This window comes from Wasmannia auropunctata, unplaced genomic scaffold (genome assembly GCF_000956235.1).
Source record: "Wasmannia auropunctata unplaced genomic scaffold, wasmannia.A_1.0 LD335963.1, whole genome shotgun sequence".
Taxonomy (NCBI): Eukaryota; Metazoa; Arthropoda; class Insecta; order Hymenoptera; family Formicidae; genus Wasmannia; species Wasmannia auropunctata.
In genome coordinates, this window is record NW_012026927.1 from 444,161 (window position 1) to 463,372 (window position 19,212).

The 19,212-nt window shown below is 32.7% G+C and overlaps 4 protein-coding genes across 8 annotated transcripts in view; all 4 read left to right on the forward strand.

The window, feature by feature from the left end:
* Nucleotides 1-2,569: 2,569 nt before the first annotated feature.
* On the forward strand, nucleotides 2,570-11,013 carry LOC105455023 (nucleoprotein TPR). 5 transcript variants are annotated; one of them, XM_011698057.1, is made up of 16 exons: nucleotides 2,570-2,674; nucleotides 2,958-3,066; nucleotides 3,346-3,528; nucleotides 3,634-3,735; nucleotides 4,608-5,492; nucleotides 5,678-6,071; nucleotides 6,152-6,516; nucleotides 6,592-7,023; nucleotides 7,103-7,276; nucleotides 7,636-7,848; nucleotides 8,005-8,256; nucleotides 8,337-8,620; nucleotides 8,852-8,951; nucleotides 9,027-9,215; nucleotides 9,292-10,443; nucleotides 10,510-11,013. In XM_011698057.1, exons 3-16 carry the CDS (start codon nucleotides 3,361-3,363, stop codon nucleotides 10,609-10,611), a joined length of 4,812 nt encoding a protein of 1,603 aa, XP_011696359.1. In that variant the 5' UTR covers nucleotides 2,570-2,674; nucleotides 2,958-3,066; nucleotides 3,346-3,360; the 3' UTR covers nucleotides 10,612-11,013. The 5 variants fall into 5 exon arrangements, with proteins under 5 accessions (XP_011696359.1, XP_011696361.1, XP_011696358.1 ...); XM_011698059.1 differs by lacking the exon at nucleotides 2,958-3,066 and having other exon boundaries at nucleotides 9,292-9,694; nucleotides 9,896-10,443; XM_011698056.1 differs by lacking the exon at nucleotides 2,958-3,066.
* Nucleotides 11,014-13,411: 2,398 nt separating this feature from the next.
* LOC105455024 lies at nucleotides 13,412-14,611 on the forward strand. The gene is made up of 4 exons (XM_011698061.1): nucleotides 13,412-13,641; nucleotides 14,197-14,313; nucleotides 14,382-14,472; nucleotides 14,588-14,611. Exons 1-4 carry the CDS (start codon nucleotides 13,412-13,414, stop codon nucleotides 14,609-14,611), a joined length of 462 nt encoding a protein of 153 aa, XP_011696363.1.
* Nucleotides 14,612-14,851: 240 nt separating this feature from the next.
* On the forward strand, nucleotides 14,852-15,364 carry LOC105455025. Its single transcript, XM_011698063.1, has 3 exons — nucleotides 14,852-14,916; nucleotides 15,098-15,230; nucleotides 15,311-15,364. Exons 1-3 carry the CDS (start codon nucleotides 14,852-14,854, stop codon nucleotides 15,362-15,364), a joined length of 252 nt encoding a protein of 83 aa, XP_011696365.1.
* Nucleotides 15,365-16,820: 1,456 nt separating this feature from the next.
* The window catches only part of LOC105455026, a 2,996-nt gene continuing 604 nt past the window's right edge, over nucleotides 16,821-19,212 (forward strand). Inside the window, exons 1-4 of the mRNA XM_011698064.1 lie at nucleotides 16,821-16,960; nucleotides 17,452-17,571; nucleotides 17,722-17,839; nucleotides 18,580-18,841. Of these exons, the coding sequence (XP_011696366.1) occupies nucleotides 17,734-17,839; nucleotides 18,580-18,841 (368 nt within the window). The 5' untranslated portion in view covers nucleotides 16,821-16,960; nucleotides 17,452-17,571; nucleotides 17,722-17,733. The remainder of the gene's footprint in view (nucleotides 16,961-17,451; nucleotides 17,572-17,721; nucleotides 17,840-18,579; nucleotides 18,842-19,212) is intronic.

Below are 19,212 nucleotides of genomic sequence, written 5' to 3' on the forward strand. Positions count from 1 at the left end.
CGATCGGTACACGGCTGGCGGCAGTGCGGCACCGGAACGCGCGCGCGCGCGCGAGCGCGCGAGCGCGACCACGCTCCTCCACACATTGGAGCACACGTTGGAGCAGTGTATGCCCCGCGTGTATGTGCATTCGCACCTGGAGTTGAGCAATTCCGGCGGGTCGAACGCGGCGTATCTAGACATTATAAATGTTTCAGGAATATTAGAGGATAAGATGTATGCCACAACAAAGCGCTTGGATTACAATTGTAATGCAACACTATAAGCATGTTATAATCATGGAGGTGGTTTAGCTCCAGGTGCAAAATAATATGCCATTCGTATAATATGACTCGCGATTTAAACTATCCGCGAAAGTTCCACGTTTGTCGTTTGAAATTTATTATTAAACCTTATGAATTTTCTGATGAATTTCTCATTTATTTTATTTTAAACCTATGAACCTATGAATTTATTATTAAACCTTATGAATTTTCTGATGAATTTCTCATTTATTTTATTTTCATGACTTGAAATATACACATGCGGGGGGACAGAAATGCCTGCCAGCTAAACTCGCAGATGTATCGAGGTATATTCAAAATTTGTGTTTATTTCTAAATATTCGTCCGTATGTGTTTCCAATTGTGGATTATTCACGTGGGAAACGATAATAATGTTTCCTGAAGCAGTTTCGCAATTTGACATATGGTTTAACATATGCCAATAATGTCAAAGAGATTACAAGATAAAGTAATAAATATATACCCATATATGAATCAAAATTACACAAAAATAAGACAATTTATGCGGATACACATTTTATATATAATTCATATATATTTAAAATTTTTATATAAAAAAACTTGTTGGATAAGCAAATATTAATAAATTATATTTAAATAATTAATAATTATAATATTAATATATTATTAATAAACTTATTATTTGTCTTATTTGATGTTTTTGACATATGGCAAACATATCTCAAATCACGAAACTGTTCCAGAGAAAACATTGCCGCGTTTTTCAAATATAATCAATAGTCATATCACATGAATGTTAAGAAAGAAGCTCGGACACATCTAAGTTTAGATTGCTGGGCGTTTTTCTTCCTATCTGTACAATAGGAACAAGAGATGTCAGGACAACATTATTTTTAACAACCCTTTCACATCCTGTAGATATAGTTTTACTTTTCGGTGTAACTTAAGGTGTGTTGGAATCTATAATTTATCGATAAAATATCAAACATTTTTTTAGCGAAAGTCCTCTGGATATAATTTAACAATGCAAAATAGTAAGCCGTCTTTTATCTACAGGAACGATATATCCAAGCACGATAGACGTTATAGAGCATTACTTTATCTGCAGTTGATCATTTTGCCAGCGAGGCCATTTATTTCCACACATTCACCTTCATCGTTTTAAATAAATTTAATTGGCTTGGATATAATTTAATTGGCTTGGATATAAATTAATTAAATTGCCTTGGATATTATTCGCTCCGTTACACATTATTTCTATATTTATTATTTATTGCAGATTTTATTTAGTTTAAAGTAACTTCTTTTATTTGAAAAAAATTCATAATAAAGGTAAGATTAATATTTATTTTATTATAAATATTTTAAATTAAAGTTGCCCATTATTTTCTCAATATCGAGTGGAACTTATATTTTATTTTAAAATTGTCAAAATTAAATATTAACAGATGTAGAGCCACAAGAAAAAGTTTAGGGGTTGTGTCAGCTTTTATTTTTGGAAACTTATGTAGTTTAATTGAGACTATATTTCGATTTTCTTAAAGACGAAGTACATAATATGTATAGACGAAGAACAAAATAAAAATAACTTGACTAAGCGCTTTTAATTATTTATTAATTAAGTGTACAATGTTGTAGATAAAAAACAAGGAAGAATGAGTCGATTTTCCTATTGGACCGGGTGCGGCGATAACGACAAACAGTTCGAAAAACTACCTAAATATAGAATACGTGCGGTGCTATTGTTAGGGCGTTTACGTTTTCCTGAGTGCATTTACTGTCCGAAGGCTTGAAAGCACCTTAAAATAGTTGTTTATTCTATTAACTGTGAGTGCTGTACCTCAAGGTAGAACTTGTGACGACAATAATTCACGTTGCGAGAGATCACTATCTTCACAGTCATTTCATTACTGACAATAATTAAATAATAAGATTATTTTTATCTGTATTAATTAGATATTTTTATTCAGTTTATTGAATATTACTTACTTTTTAAGTGAATTTTTAAAACTTTTTTTAAATATTTTGTTAAAATAAAAGTTTTTGAAGAATTCTTTGACTGAGATTCAAGAGTTCTTGTTACGTAAAACATCCTCCGTTACAACGATATGAAATTGAAACTACGTAATATCCATCGGATATTTATCGGAAAATCTTTCTTGACGTGAATTTGTTTTCTTGTGACGGAGGGAACCCGATGAATGGCTTCCTAGGACGTGAAATACGCGCGGAAGTCTGCAGTAACGCTTCTGCGCACGAATTCGACGTGAAGACGTATCGTCGGCTTTGCGCAGGCGGTCTTTCGAAATGGTATTTTTAGAGATGCGAGTCGGTGCCCGCTAGCAACGACGACAGTAGTCAGACAGAGTCGTCGTTGACCCTCGGAGAAACCGAAGCCACGAATTTCACGATTACTCAATTGACCATTGGTGAGCGACTTTTACTTGGATTCGTTGTATTCCCCGAAAACACTCATCTGTGCGGCTGCCATCTCCGTAAAACGGAATACAGATTTTCATTGTTAAACGACAGTAACCTTTATGTTATTCAATATATCGAAGTTTTATTTACGCAAATCTTTCTTATTACATGTACAAACTAATCGCATTGCAAACTATTACATTTACCTTCATCAAATAGTTATTTGTTATCGCATCAATTAAATCGACTATGTTTCTATTTTTACTAATCTAGTTTTTTTACCCTACTTAGTCTTCAGAGAGAGTTGGGGTACAATTTAGGATCGAACTAGTTTCTAAAAATAAAAGCTGACACGATCCAAACTTTTTCTTCTTGCAACTATACATCTACGTATTGATAGGTGCGATTTAAAAATATCTCGTACGTTAAATTACAATTTCAAAGAATTATTTTTTTATGTACTCAAAATCCAAATTTAAATTTGAAGACACAATATAGAGATCGTAAGATTATATGTATATTACATTATATTACATTATTCGCATTAGGAGTGATCATCTATTTTATCTATTGTACTCCTTGGAAAATGAGTACATTGTGTTAACAAATAAGATATTAAGCATAATTATTTACAAAAAAAAAGAAATCGAAAAATCTATATACTTTTCATCTTAATTAGTGAAAAAGTGAAATAATGGGAGCATCAAGTAGTAGTAGTGGCCCGCCGGCTTTGATCTCTGCGAGCGAACGAGAGGCAGAAACATCTTCGTATCCGGAAGATGCTGGCTCTACGAACGACGAAAGACAAAGAACGTATGTCGGAACGAGCGTCTACAAGAGGAAGGATCAGCCACGATCGCAAGTACGTTGCTGACTAAATATAATTTGAAGAGAGAGAGAGAGAGAGAGAGAGAGGCAGAGAGAAAGAGAGACAAATATTGAATTTATTTGCTACTTTGGCACACAGGGTCCGAGCCCCTACGCGACCTTGAGAACTGATGAATTCTGGAATCAGAGGCCAATGGCACCCAGCCTATCGAATATGCTGCCTTCCAAACGCGAAACTCTGGTAAAGAGTCCGTTTCTTCTTTCTCTTTACCTCACTCTGTTTTTAGTTTATTATATTATATTATATTTTTAGCTCAACGTTTCACGTCATTTCACCGGCAAACGACGAACTTGGCGACTATAATTTTCCGCGAGCGACATCGAGATATACATATAAATGCTACCGATTGTATTATTTGTCTCGACTGTCATCGTGTTGAACAGTCTGCTTGTACGGGACACGTGCGATTGCAGCTAAATTAAAACTCGGGCATTGCCATCGTCGAGTTGCACTTGCGACTTTTCGGGGAAAAATCGCGCAGTTTTGTCCGCGGCGCGTGGAAGCCGGTTCCTCTGTCAGTCGCGACAAGCTGGCTCTTCTCCAATCCGTGTTTTCGAGAGAACATGCTGACTCACAGTCAAAAAGCCGTCTCCACAGTCACCGGTCGCGAATCACGTGCTTATTCATAGTCAGTTTCGCGGGAAACGTTGTGTCTTGTGCCAGTATACTATTGCGAATCGTCGAGGGCGGACGATTATCTTTCGAAAGCGCCGTTGAAATTTTCTTTCGTTAACGTAAGCTTGCGTGAAATACTTTTTAATCGCGTGTTCACTTTTCGCAAGAGAAAATCTTTACGAAGAGAAAGAAAAAAAAACAGAAATTTCCTTTGTTTCATTTATCTTCTTTGTTTGAAATGGCGTGATTCATTGTTCGTGATGCAATTAAATTCTTGTTTGTGTCGTGCAATTAAATTCTTAAAATTCATTATCTTGATCGGTCGAGTTTTATAAAAAAAAAAAAACGATATTTTTTGGGACATTTAATAATTTGCGTATTCTTAAATTTAGAACGAATTAGAATCCGAAATTACAAACTGCTTATTTACATTGCAGTTAACGTGTGCCACGCAAATGACAGGTTGGCAGTCGGCCGATGGTCACAATCACCCAATGTGTCAACAGAATAATGAAATCGTCGAGCTTTCGCGAATCATCTCGCAGCTGGCCATGGCCAATCATCAATTAGCCAGTGCGCACAGTGCAACGCTAACGCGTATGGAAGCGTTATATTTAGAGTTGTCGAAGGATCGAGAGAATCGGAAGCAAGAGATTACGGCAGAGAATCTGGAGATATGCGAGGACGTTCCTCGGAAAAGGCTGCAGGATGAAAACATTGAAAATGAAGATATGCAGAGATTGGAGCAGCGTGTTCTTCGACTAGAAAAATTGCTGGCGGCGAGTTCTTTTGAACAGCGGAAACAACGATGCTCGCAAGAAGACAGCAAACCGCGCTCCAGAGCGGAAATATCGGAGAATTCGCCGAAGACACGAGACCCGAGAAACGAGAATTCCCGTTCCAGATCCGCGGAATCGCGTTGTGAATCGTCGGACCAACGAACGAGTGACATCGTGACAGATGCCATCGGTGAAGTATCTGATGATTATGGTGATGATCGAGGCACGACCAGCAAAGATACGAATGTTCACGTATGCTGTGGCGCTTATTCCGATGATTCCGAGACGAATATTCCTACGTTAGACGAAAACTCATGTTCCGTGAACGTAGATTTAGATAAAGTGCGCAGAAAACGCGCAAGATTGAGAGATGACGAACAAGATCCGACGAGAAGTCCAGCGAAGGAAGAAATATTCAGATTATCGGAAGAAGTGGAGAGATTAAAAGCGGATCGACTGGAATTTCAGAGTGCGAACGAAAGATTGCTGTGCAGTTTGACGGATCAGAAAAATTTAGTAAAAAAATTAGACGTAGATTACGAGGTACGGCAGTGTTTCTAAGATTTTTAATTTTAGAGGGGGTTGCAGAAAAAAACAAGAGTCTTGATCATGTATTTGCTATGATTTCTCGCTAAGCTCGGTTTAGCGTCGACATTTAAATATTCTATAGTAATCTAATAATTTTAATACAATAAAAAGATAATAAATTTATCTTTTTTTTTATTTAGGAACTGAGAACGCGATATACAACGGTAGAGGCTAATTTGCACGAACGCAGACAACAATACGACGAACTGACGAAGCACTTAGACTGCGCTAAGAAAGAAATCGAAAGATTGCTGAGAGAGATCGATATCTTTCAATCGGAAAAAGACACTGCCCACGCGAGAATTTCAATTTTGGAACAGAACCTGCAAAAATCATTGCTCGAGATTGAACAGATCAAGAATGTGGAAAACCGAAAGATAACAGAATTGCAGGCACAACTGTCCGAAGAACTTTCGGACAAAAAGAAGCAGATTAAGGCTCTTGAAGACGCTTTGCAGGAGATTCAAAGACTGAAGGAGACTATGAAGACTGAAAGAAGGAACGAAAACGATGTTGCTTTGAGAGAAGATATTGGTATATTTTATATTATCTCTATTTTCCATTATATTGTTCTTTTAACTTGCAAAATAAAATCGCATGTTTATATGCTATAGGTATCGTCGATTCACTAGACGACGTACCGGAAAGTACATCGAATCCAAATTGTGCCGCTTCGAGTATGGACGAATTTAGAAAGGAATTAACCCTGAAGAGGGAAGCTAGACATAGAGCTATCGCGGCGGTCTCGTCCGAGATGGAAAGACTTAGGAGAGAATTGGATGCTGAGAAGGAAGCTCATTCCGAAACGTCGAGCTTGTTGGCTGAGTTGCGTTCCGCCTGTAGCAATCCGCATGATCTCGATCTCGCGAGCGATGGTTTCGTGAAGGCTACGATAAAGAAACAAGAGCGCGAGCACACGGATGAAAGCGAGAAAGCGTTGAAATGCGCGGAAGCGCAACGACTAACGCGTATCCTAAAGGTATTGTGTTCGCCGCACATTTTAATTCGCTTTACAATTGAAATAAATGAGTTTACAAATACAGGCTTGTTTCAGGTATCCGACGAGCTGAGAAATAGCGTGCGATACCAAATCGAGAAGGTGGACGACCTTCGTTACCACCTGGAGACCGATTCAGAGCGTCATCGACAACGCATTCGCTGTTTGGCGGAAGTGGCCGACAAGGCACGCGTGTCTCTCGTTGCGCGAGAACGTCAGACTAATGAGCTGAAGAATTATCTGGCTCAACTGCTGGTCAGACTGGGCGACAGGAGTTTCCTGGAAATTCAAGATGACGCAGGAGTCGAGTGCGACCGACAGTTGGAGAATATAAACGCGCTGAAAGGTCTCTACAACGAGAGACTGAGGGTCTTGACCGAGTTGAAAGATTCCGCGACCAGGGAGCTGACGGATGTAAAGCAGAAGCTAGACTACGCTTTAAAGAAATCGGAGAACTTAGAGGAGGAGCTTAAAAAAGCCGAGGACAAGGTATCCAGATGTTACCGTTTCATTTATTTCAACTTGTTTGTTTGAGTTTGAAATTCTCATGTTATGTTACACGCACCAGGTCGACGCTCAAGACTCGGAAATCACAAACTTGGAATCGCAATTGGGATTAACCAAGGCGGATTGCAGAGATCTTCAAAATCAGATGTCTCTCATTAATGGATTATTCACGCAGATGCTCCTTGGAGCTTCCTCTGCGGACATGGATCTTGATCGGTTGACTCAGTTGCTGCAGGTACTTGCTGATTATTTATAATTTATAACTTAAAAAAATAATTAATATTGTAACATTTATTTTATCAATTTGACGATAAATTTTGTGAAAGAGAATATATAAATGAAAGAAACAACGATAATAATTAACAAGTAAGAAATTTTGACTCGGTCAAGGATCGAGCAAGGTGTGATATGACATGAAATCACAAGAACATGATATGAAAATTTGAAGAAAATTTAATAATTTTTATATCATGTTCTTGTGATTTCAGGTCACATCACACCTTGCTCGTTCTTTGGCCGAGTCAAAATTTCTTACTTGTTATTTAAACACGAGCTAATTAATATAATTTTGATAATAATTAATTTTAACTGTAGGAGAATCACGATCTTATAAGTGACATAGCCAGGGAAGAGAGCACCGAAGCAGCGGCTCTTCCTAAACTTCTTTTAGATTTGATTGAGCAGGTCGAAGGCGGTAAAGCAACTCAGAAACACGCGAGCGAAGAGAATAGTGCAGATAATGTTGGTGAAATTGATAGAAAGGAAGATGATCTCCAAGAGGAAGATATCGCCCATAATTTACCTAAGGTTAAAATAATAATTATTTAATTTCGACGTATTTTCAAATGTTAATTTAAATGTTGCGTCACAATAATACTAACGATTATACGATTACGTGCTTTCGTTTAAAGAGCTTAATACATGAATTGACTTCGTCGAACTAATTGTGAAATTGTGTTGTAGGTGTGGCGCGTTTTATTGGAACTACTTAGTTGTCACGCGGTGACCTCTCCGAGCGTTTCCGTTGCGTCCTGTTCGGACCCGAACAGTTGTTACAAGTCTGTGGACACTCCGGCCGGCCCAAGACTAGTAATATCCGTGAGCAAAACGTACATTCGTTTGAAGGAATTAATTCTGGAGAAGAAGCATTTGGAGAAGGAGATGAACCGCATGAAGCAGCTGAACACTCATTTAGAAAGTAAATTAGGCGAACAGGTAAATGATTTTCTAACAATAAGCTTTTATGTGCGATATAATATAAAGTAATACGCAATTTATCATTTCAATATTTTTAGGAGAAGAGACTTTCCATGGTGTCGGTCGAATTGGCCAAAACATGGAATGTCGTCGGCCGGATGCAGGCGCAGCATCAGCAGTTGCACACGCACGAGGAGATATTAAGATACGAGCTGCAGGAGAAGAGAAAAATGTTGCAAGAGTTGAAGCAGGAGTTGGAATACTGCAGAGAGAAATGGGAATCGGCTAGACAAAAAAACACGAACACCGAACGGGAATGGAGAAATCTGCGTCGCGAGTTTGCTGCACGAAAAGCTTTAGCTGCTCACGATTCTTTCAATAGGTTTTGTATTCACAATTTCGTTGTCACTATTTTAATTCAATACTGAAATACCTCTAAATAACGAGAGATTTTCTTACTTGGAGATATTTCAAATTTATATATATATATTTTATTTTTATATACACATATATATTATATACACATATATATTATATACACATATATATTATATATGTACATATGTTCTATTATTTTATATATATATGTGTGTGTTTTTTTTTTTGGAAGTAGCGCCGAAAGCGGTTTCAGCGATGAGAGAGGTGATACTGACGAAGAAGAAGAAGCGATTGAAGGACGAATCAGACACGGTCCGCGCAGACGGACACGAAAGGTTTATAATAATTATTTATACAAATGTTTGTATAATTTTTATTATTATTTTAAAATGTTGCTTGAACTAATACAGGAGAGTCCTAGAGCGCCGACGCCGGACACAGAATCCGAACAGCCGACAGATACTGAGCTGTCAGAATCGAAGACTGGATCCTCGGTGACTTTGGAGCAACGCACGCCGACTCCGGAGACCGAAACGGAGTTGGATGAGTCAGAAATCGCGCATATTGATCCAGAACTTATTAACATGACGGAAGTTGATGTAAGTGAAAGTCATATTTAGCAAATCATATTTAAAATATAAATTTGTATGGTTTAATTAATATAATTTTGAATAGCACGCTATGGAAGGCACGCAGGAGATTCTGGATCCTTTGGATCAAGCTCTGACCAATGTTATACAAAATCTTATAAAAATTGACAATCGAGAATCAGACGACAATGTTCCGGCTTTACGGGAGAATATGGCAACATCTTTCGAGGATCCGTGCGGCAATCCGATCCCTGAAACCAACGGTGATATGAAGATCGCTCGAACGGCAACTTCTAGAATTGATTTTAGCGACGAAAATCCGCAATCTTCGACCATCGAATCTCAGTATTCATCCGTTGTGAAGACTCTAAAACGAACAGCTACAAGTATCGATCTACCTTCAGCGGTGGATAATGGCGAATCGTCTGAATCGTCGTCAACTGCGACTCACAGAAATTCAAGACAGCGTGAAGACGACGACGCGGACGGTGAGATAATAAAATCCGAAAGTACTCCATTATCGCCCGTTTCTCATACCCCCATCGCTACTTTTGCGAATACAACCAGCACGATGTCTGTCTTTGCCATCGGACCCCTTCCTGCATCTACTGCACCGCCCTCGTCAATGAAAAGCGTACAGTTCAGCAATCCCTTGATTGTGGGCCCGTCTAATCGTTTTCTTGCTCCAGTGTTTGGTACGACCGTGACAGAATTGGAAAACTTTACGGATAGCTGTATCACCTCCTCATCAACCGTTTGTTCTTCCTCGTCGACGGTATCGAGTCAAGAAGAGATAGAGAGCAGGGATCAACGATCTTCCAAATTAATAGACAACGTCGCAGATTCCGACAGTATCTCTGTGGATTCCTCTTCGAGTTTGGACACGGTCCGAGAATTTCCTATGGCCGACACAAGCCCAATGGCTTCGTCTACATCGTCTAGAGACGAGCTGCGAGAAAGCGCGGTAGGATCGCAAAAGGAAACCACTCCGACTAAATCCCGAACTCCGGAGGAAGTTTTGGCGACACGGGCCGATCGACTGAAACGTTTGGAGGAACAGGCTGATTGGCTTATGAAAAAAATGAACGCTACGAGCAAACGTGGCACCGCTCTCTGCACAAGATTGGAGGAGCTTCATAATACTTACGGTGAACCGCCAGTTCCCCCACCTATGCCAGATGTTTTACCTAGCTATAGGCTACCATCCATCCTGCCCAATCTACCTCGTCAGGCAAAAGTACGTAATAATTGTAGATGAATTGTCGTTGCGATTTTCCAATGTGTGTTTTTATTTCTTTTGTAGATACCTGAATCATCATCCGCTAGCAATACCAAGAATACCGAAGACGAAAACTCGAACACGGCGAAAAATGACGCGTCAACGTCAAATGCAAATGTGTCATGAACCGTCTATAATATTTTTTATTTGCGAAGAAAATTAATTAATATTTATTTTTATTTCAAACAAACAAAGCTGCAATACTATTTTTGCGTACAAAATCGCAAAGCAATGTGTTTTATTTGCAATGTTGTCCCGGATATAATTAACGTTTAATTATCGTAATATAGCTAATTATAAAATAAGCTGTATTAAGTTGTGATCCCATATTGATCTTCAGTCTCGACATGCCTTCAATTTTAATTTTAATAAAGACTCATCATTTATTTATATCTTAATTTTATATTATATATAAATATCATAAAATAGATTTCTCCTCGTTGTTCAATAAAAATTAATGTAATCTGTCTGTAGATTCTATTTTGTACCTCGCATGTATAATTAATAAAGAAAAATTTTCCCACATAATATGAACAGTAGTTTATACAAGAAAAGTTTAGAAAATACTAATAAAATTAAATTAAAAGAAATGTATGATATTATACGTACAATTTTGTTATGTTCAAATAGTAAAAACTTTTCCTCCTTTGTGTCATTGTCAGTCATATATTCTTATATTTCAATTAGATATCTTCTTTTTCATAAAGAATACTAAAAAATCACACAAAAGTATAAATTTATGTTCTTAATAAATAACTTAGAAGATAGAATCAATTTACTATTTTAAAGTCAATCGTGATCTTGAAAGACCAAGTATGACTTACAAGAGCACATTTCAGAGTGAAGCAGCGAGAATACGCATCGCTGAAAAACAACGACAGCGCTTGCGCCAGCTTCGCGCCCATTAGTTTTCCTTGTGTATATTATTCTACGAGAAAAGCACATCTGTTAAACTTCTTCGGCGTTGAATCGATCACTTAAATGACGACAGTATTTTAAAGAAATAATGTTAAATTGCAAGGGTCCCGATATTACAATAATATTCTACTCTGTTTGGTTCTTTTTCCCCCTCATTATTTGTTATTCTACTGTTTATTTCGCAGTATTTCCATTGGCTTAAAAATTCAGCGAATTAGGCTGAATTATTGAAATTAACTTAAATTGTAGAATAAAATTTTGTATTAAAAGAAAAAAACGTTAGAAATATTTAATCAACTGAATGGTAGGGATAAGCGCGTCTTTATTTGCTTTAATCCTGCTAAACACGTTTGAGTGCTATATCAGAGACATGATCAATGTCGTGGATAAGTATTTCAGTCTTAATCGAACTCTCTTGTTGATAATTGGTTTGTGGCCTTATGAAAAATCAAAATTTGCTGGACTGCAAATAATCTGCATCTTTAGCATTCTTATAACTTTTATTATATTTCAGGTATGCCGATTTTAATTCTAGTTATATATATTCTAGCTATATGTATTCTCTTAGATTTATGGAATTATAATTGTAAATTTTTTTACTAATTTAAAACTGATATTTCCTTAAAAACGCGATTTAAGTTGTAATATGTCAGTTGAGCAATTAAGTATAAAAAATATGTTCAATGCAAAATTGGGATTTTATTCTTTATATGTAAAAATCTATTTTTGCAAGTATGCATACATGTTTATTAATTCATGCGTGCGTGCATATGATAACATGTTATGTTGTTTTCTTATATTATATATATAATTAACATTATATATATAATTACAATATAATTGCAATTACACAAAGTAAAAATTTATATAAGTATAAATTTTATTTAAAATTGTTATAAAGTTATAACTTAAAATGATTTACAATACCAAAAATAACAACGGTCTTTTATACTGTTTTTTATATAAAAAATATTTTTTATAGCTTACAACAATTGTTACTTCAAATTATTCTGTCGATTTTATCATCAGGATTTTTTCTATCTCAATTATTTTCTGCGGCTTTGTCATAAAATTCAATGCCTTTTATGTTAATAATGAAGCGGTAACTTGATTATCTACTAGATTTATTAAAATAATTTTATATATTATTTCATATAATTATTTAAATAAATTTTATAAAATTAAGTATATTATATATATATATATATATATAATATCAATTTTCTCTCTTCTCTCCTCCTCCCCTCTCCCTCCTTTAAATTTTATTAAGAACAAATCGCATAAAAACTTATTGAAAAGACAGGTAAAATATTTAATGGAACAAATTCAGCATACATATGATGATTTAAGAGACAATAATGAAATTGCCATCGTAGAAAAATATGGAAATAATGCAAAACAGTATACGACTGAGATTATGAGTAAGATATCTTTTTATTCTTTTATATATAATATTTAAAATTATTTAATAAATTTTTTATATTCAGACTATTATAACTTAACCCTAGGTACACACTGGTAATTTTTGGTTACCTTCTTACATATTGCGGGGTATGAAACTCCTTAACTTTGACACGCTATCTCTTCGAACTGGAAGCATATTTTTTAGCTCAACGCATGTTAAATTGATACGCCAGAATCTGAAAAAGACAAATAAATAGGAGTCAAATAAAAAATATTTTATTTTTAAATAATTATAATTGTTTAAAAAAATTGTATTTTAAAAATTTGAGAAAAATGAAAAATCATGGAGTACGTCGTACCCCTGTATGTGTACCTAGAGTTAAAAGTAATTAATGTAAAAATAATAAAAAAGAAAATAATTTATTTAATAAAGAGTTTCATATAATTATCTAATTATAAATTGTAAAAAGATTTACGCATAAAATATTTTAGTATGTGATACAGTTATATACCAATGTAAAATTTCAAAGTGTTAGAAAATTATATTTATATTTTCATTTTATACTGTTGTTTAGCGCTTGTTGTCTGTAGCACATTTCTTTTTATGGGTGCCCAGTTATGGACGGATTTTACCAATATCATATTGTCTGCAAACGTATCACGATCACATGACATAATCCCAACGGAATATTTTATCGATCAAGAAAGATATTTCTATTTACCATTATTCCATATAAATGCATCTATGAGCATAGGTTGTATAGTATTAACAGCGACAGGAACAATGCTTATTGCATATTTGCAACATACCTGCGGAATGTTTAAAATTGCTTGGTAAAATAGTTTAAATAATCGAGATACCTACTAAATTAGGATACTATTAAATTAGGAATAAGCTTTTGGTTCCCTCATTTTTGTTTTGATACAAATGGAAAGATTTACCTTACAAAATATATAATATATTACGAATACGCTAAGTATTCGAAGTTTAAACAATTATTCAAACAATAAAATCTTCATATCTATGATTTCTTACTGTGCAATGTAATATGTACTCGTATATCGAAAATTACTACTTAACTTAATTTCGAAGTTAAAATTTTAAGTAAAATAAAAATCAGGTAACAGTAGGTAATATTTTTGTTTATATCTATATTATTGAAAATTCTTAGCAATCCGGATTTACATAATATTTCAAGTAATTCAAGTTTATCGACAAATGTTTGTACATGCATATAGCATATTTTACTAGGATTAGCCAAATAATTCATAACGCGAGCACGCCTAAGAATTATTCTATGAATTTATTTTTTTCTTATTTCCTTAAAATTGTTGCCTATTTTTTTAAATTTTTTACCTTTTAGCTATTTGTAATTAAATTATTTACAGTTACCGTATTCAGAGAGCGATAGATATTTATATATCAAAAAATGTTAATATGCAGAACGAAATTCTGGTTTATAAATATATAATCCGAGCCGTAGATATTCATCAAAAAGCTATGACGTTCGTATCTATATATAATTGTATAATAAATGTATAATATGTATAATAACATACTTTTGTTTTTAAAGATTTTCCAACTATCTTATATCGACATTTGAAAAGTCGTTTATGTTTTTAATAGCAGTCGGAGTACTTAGTTTAAGTCTAAATATTTTTCGAGTAAGTTTTCTAGCTTTCGTTTTTTATAAATCCAATTTAAATGTTTAATGATTTGTATGTTTCTTTATGTTGCTTTATATTAATAATTTTAATATCTTTTTACTAACATTAATAGAGATTAGATAAAAAATTAAGATAATTTTACAGAAAAGTTACTCAAATTTGAAAATTTTGGCATTATCGCCATGTTAAGTAACACTATTTTTATAATAGATAAATTTGGTACTGAATTTTGTCACAAATTATGTTTATACTACAGTTCTCTCAAAAAAAATCTTAATACATTTGTATGTACTAGGTTTTTCAGATTGTATTATCCGAATATGATACTAAAGAACTTCTAACATGTCTCATAATTGCGGCAATCTCTGTTATATACATGTTCTTAGCTAATCTTGTCGGACAACAAATTATAGATCATAATAATCACGTATATGTCGCTGCGTAAGTAACATAATTTTATATTATATAGTAGAAAAGAGATATAATGACTAATCAAAAATTAAAAAATAACGTAATTAAATTTTAAATGTTAATATAGCACTTGATAAATATATGTGCGATAATAAAACTCTAAACAAGTATTCTTATTTTTTTCAAATTTTGATATTGTTATCAATTTTAGATATACAACTCAATGGTACGCAACTCCTTTATCTATACAAAAGCTAATATTGTTTCTGCTGCAAAGAGGTAATAAGAGTTTTGGTCTTCGTATCGGTGGATTGTTCATAGCATCTTTAGAATGTTTTGCCACGGTAAAAATATATATTTTATATGCTGTAATATCTATTAAAGATGATCTAATTTAACGGAATGTAAACATAATTTGTTACAGCTAGCAAATGCAGCCGTATCTTATTTTACTGTTATGTATTCAACGCGATCATAAAAATGTAATATATCAATTATAATAGTATTATAATGATGGAAAAGACGGTGTACAATATACATATATATATATATATATATATATATGTATATGTATATGTATATGTATATCTTATGTTCAAAAAATGAAGTGTAACATAAAAAATGCATAAATAAAAGATGGCAGAAAAAGGTTTTATAATACTTTTATAATACTTTTAATGTGAGGAAAAGATTAACTAATATATATTTAATTCGCGTACGTTATTTTATATTTAAATATATTAAGATAAAAATAAAATAAACTAGGCAATAATAACTTAATTTTACGTGTTTTTTTTTCTTTTTCAATTATTATTACTTTAACATTTTTCAAATTTAGACTCACTGAATAGCATATATTATTTGATTATTTTATTTTAAATTGTGTCTTGAAAATGTATGTTGTTTTATATTTGTCATATGAAGTACGTTGTTTCATATAAATCATTTATTTAACTTCGTAAAAATAACATAACCCAACTATATATTATACATAAGAAAATAGAAAATTATATAATGTGGAATAATGCTACATAATTTTGTTAATATCTACCACGTGTGACACTTTTGAAACATTTTTCCCCCAGCAAATTATATGTAACATACAAGGATACATACACATGTTAAAATAAAACATATGGTTGAACACTCAAAGCTGACAAACAAATAATATGTTTGCGTAACTCTCACTTTACAACTTCTCTCACGAAAAGGAAACATCTGTTAAATTTCTGTTGGTGTTGAATCGATTATGTAACCGGCGATTACTTTCCTAAAAGTGTAAATAGCAAATATAATGCTGTTACTAATATTTCTCACTGATATTTTAATTGTAGTTAAACTAAATTACAGAATTAATTAAAAATATAGACATTTGTATTAAAAATATAAGTAATATTCAATCGATATCTTATCAACTAAATGTGACAACAATCAATATTTACATTTTTTAATTATTATATTTATACATTTATAATTACTAATTATGTAAGATATTTTTAATTTTCAGCTTTCTTTAATAGATAAATAGCAAAGAACAAAAAAAAACGTATAAAGCACATGAATATAGGAACCACTAGTACGCATGCACAACTTCTATTACAGAACGTTTCGCATGAATACGAGTTTCGCATATTCCATGAGAAACAAACATCTGTTAAATTTCTCGTTGGGCTATTGAATCGATTATTTAATCGGCGCTCACATTTCAACGATATAGTGTTAAATTGCAAAGTATTATGTTCTAATGTAAGAGCGATATTTTATTTATTGCATTACAGTTAGACTAAATTACAGAAGATAGCTTAAATTGAAAAATATCTAAAAAAATACTAGAAGAGAAAATATTTACTCAGCCAACTGAACGTGGTAGGGATAAGTAAACCTTCGTTCACTTCACCCCTGTCACAACAATTTTAGTGCTAGCAGAGAGATGATCAATGTCGTGGATAGATATTTTAGTTTCAACCGAACTCTTTTGCTAATAATTGGTTTATGGCCTTATGAAAAGTCAAAATTTATTAGACTGCAAATAATATTAATATTTAGCATTCTCATAAGTTGCATTATATTTCAGGTAGAGTAATTTTAATTATAATAATAAATGCATTTCTTATTTTTAATATACCTGTGTCTTATATCTATAGTCTTTACTTACAAATTTTCCTATCAATTTGTTATTAAAATTTTCTTAAAAATGTTAATTGTATGATAGAATATATATTAATTTAGCAATAAAATATGAAAAATCTTTTTGGTTTATTTTGAAAGTGTAAATAATAACTGATCAATAATATCTTATTCTTTATTTATGTCAAAAATCTATATAAAGATCTATGAGTGTGCATCTATATTAGTGCATAAATATAATAAAATGTTATTACATTGTTTTCTGTTATATCTAAATTACGTGACCATTAACATGAAATAGAAGTTATATAATTTGTTTCAAATTATTACATGTTTACATATTTGATAAAGAGACTACGATTTGCTCACATTGCATATGTGAAAGTAAAAAATAAGAACGTTTTTTCACTCTAATTCTTTAAGTCTTATTATTTACAGCTTACATCAATTTTAAGTACAAAATGTTCTGCAGAACTCCTCATCAAGATTCTATCTCCCGTACTTTCTTTCATCACTGTTATCGTTAAATACAATTCCTTTTTTGTTAATAGTGAAGCAGTAAGTTAATTGTCTACTGTATTTTTTAAATAAATAACTTTATATAATACATATTTTATTAACATTCTATACCTATCAACTTTTTAATATTTAAATATGTATAATATTTAATACTAAAATAAGTAGTATAAAAATTTATTGGAAGAATAGGTAAAATGTTTAATGGAACAAGTTCAGTATATTTATAATAACATAAAGGACAACAACGAAATTGCTATTGTAGAAAGATATGGAAATAAAGCAAAACATTACACAACTGTTATTGCAAGTAAGATATGTTTTAGTTTTTATTTCTTTTTGTATTTCAAATCAACGAATACGAATATTTTCTATTAAATTATAAAAATATTTATTTTGAGATTCAAGGGATATAAAATTATATAAGATTATGTATCTTAAATAGCGCTCAACAATTATATAGTATTAGTTTTTGCAAAAAGAACTGAGTTAAAAAGTCCTGTACCATGTTTTTCTACAATGCTCAATGAAGCAGTAGAGCAGTAGTGATCGCTTCACTGACATACTCTGTACATGTATGTACCTGGTGTTTCTTACAGGTCAATATGATAGGTTGCCTATTCGTGCAGGTGCGTAAGATCGTTCACAACAGAGACTTCGGCGGCACAGTCAATGGCACATCTATCGAATAGGTAATCTGTCATACTGATCTGTATGTAAGTGAAACATTCGGCACATTGGCATTGCAGTAAAATATGAACGAAAAATTTTATAATTTTTAATAATAAATAATTAACCTTGTGTATTTATTTACTAAATAAACATAAAAATAATTTAAGTCATTTAAGGTAATAAAGAAAAATTACTAATTGTAAATTTGTATATAAAGATTATCATTCTATTTATCTAAATTTCTATTTATCTATTTATCTAAAATACAAGCGTTGCACGTAAAATAATATAAACTGCAATATACTTATAAATGTAAAAAATTTCAAAATAAAATATAGAAAATTATATATTATATTATTATTTTATTATGTTGCTTAGCGGCTTTTCTATTTGGTGTATCTCTTGTTTTGGTGGCTCAATTATGGCGAGATTTTACAGATATCATATTATCTGTAAATATATCTCGACCACATCACCTGCAGGTCACAACTGAATATTTTATCAATCAAGAAAGATACTTCTACTTACTATTCTTCCACTTAAATACAGCTGTGGTCGTAGGATGTTTCGTATTAACAGCGACAGGTACAATGCTCGTTGCATATCTTCAACATGCTTGTGGAATGTTTAGAATTGCTAGGTAAGATAATAAGCATAAGGATGACAAAAAATTTAAATTAGGAATAGACTTCCGTTTTTCATTATGAATATGAAGTTTTATTTTACAAAATATAAGAGTATGTAAAATATAGGAAATTTAAATAGTTAACATATTAAAATATCGAAATCATTACATATATAATTTCGCTTATGGTGATAAATGTACGAAAAATTACTTTTTGCTTCAAATTGGTATTCTAAACAAAATAAAATCAAATAAATGTAATGTTTTTGTTTATATCTTTATATTACTCAAAATTTTTAACGTCTGTATACGTAATGTTATAACATTGTAATTTTATTGACTGTAGACATTCGTATATTTAGGGGGGGGGAGATCGGAAGAGCACA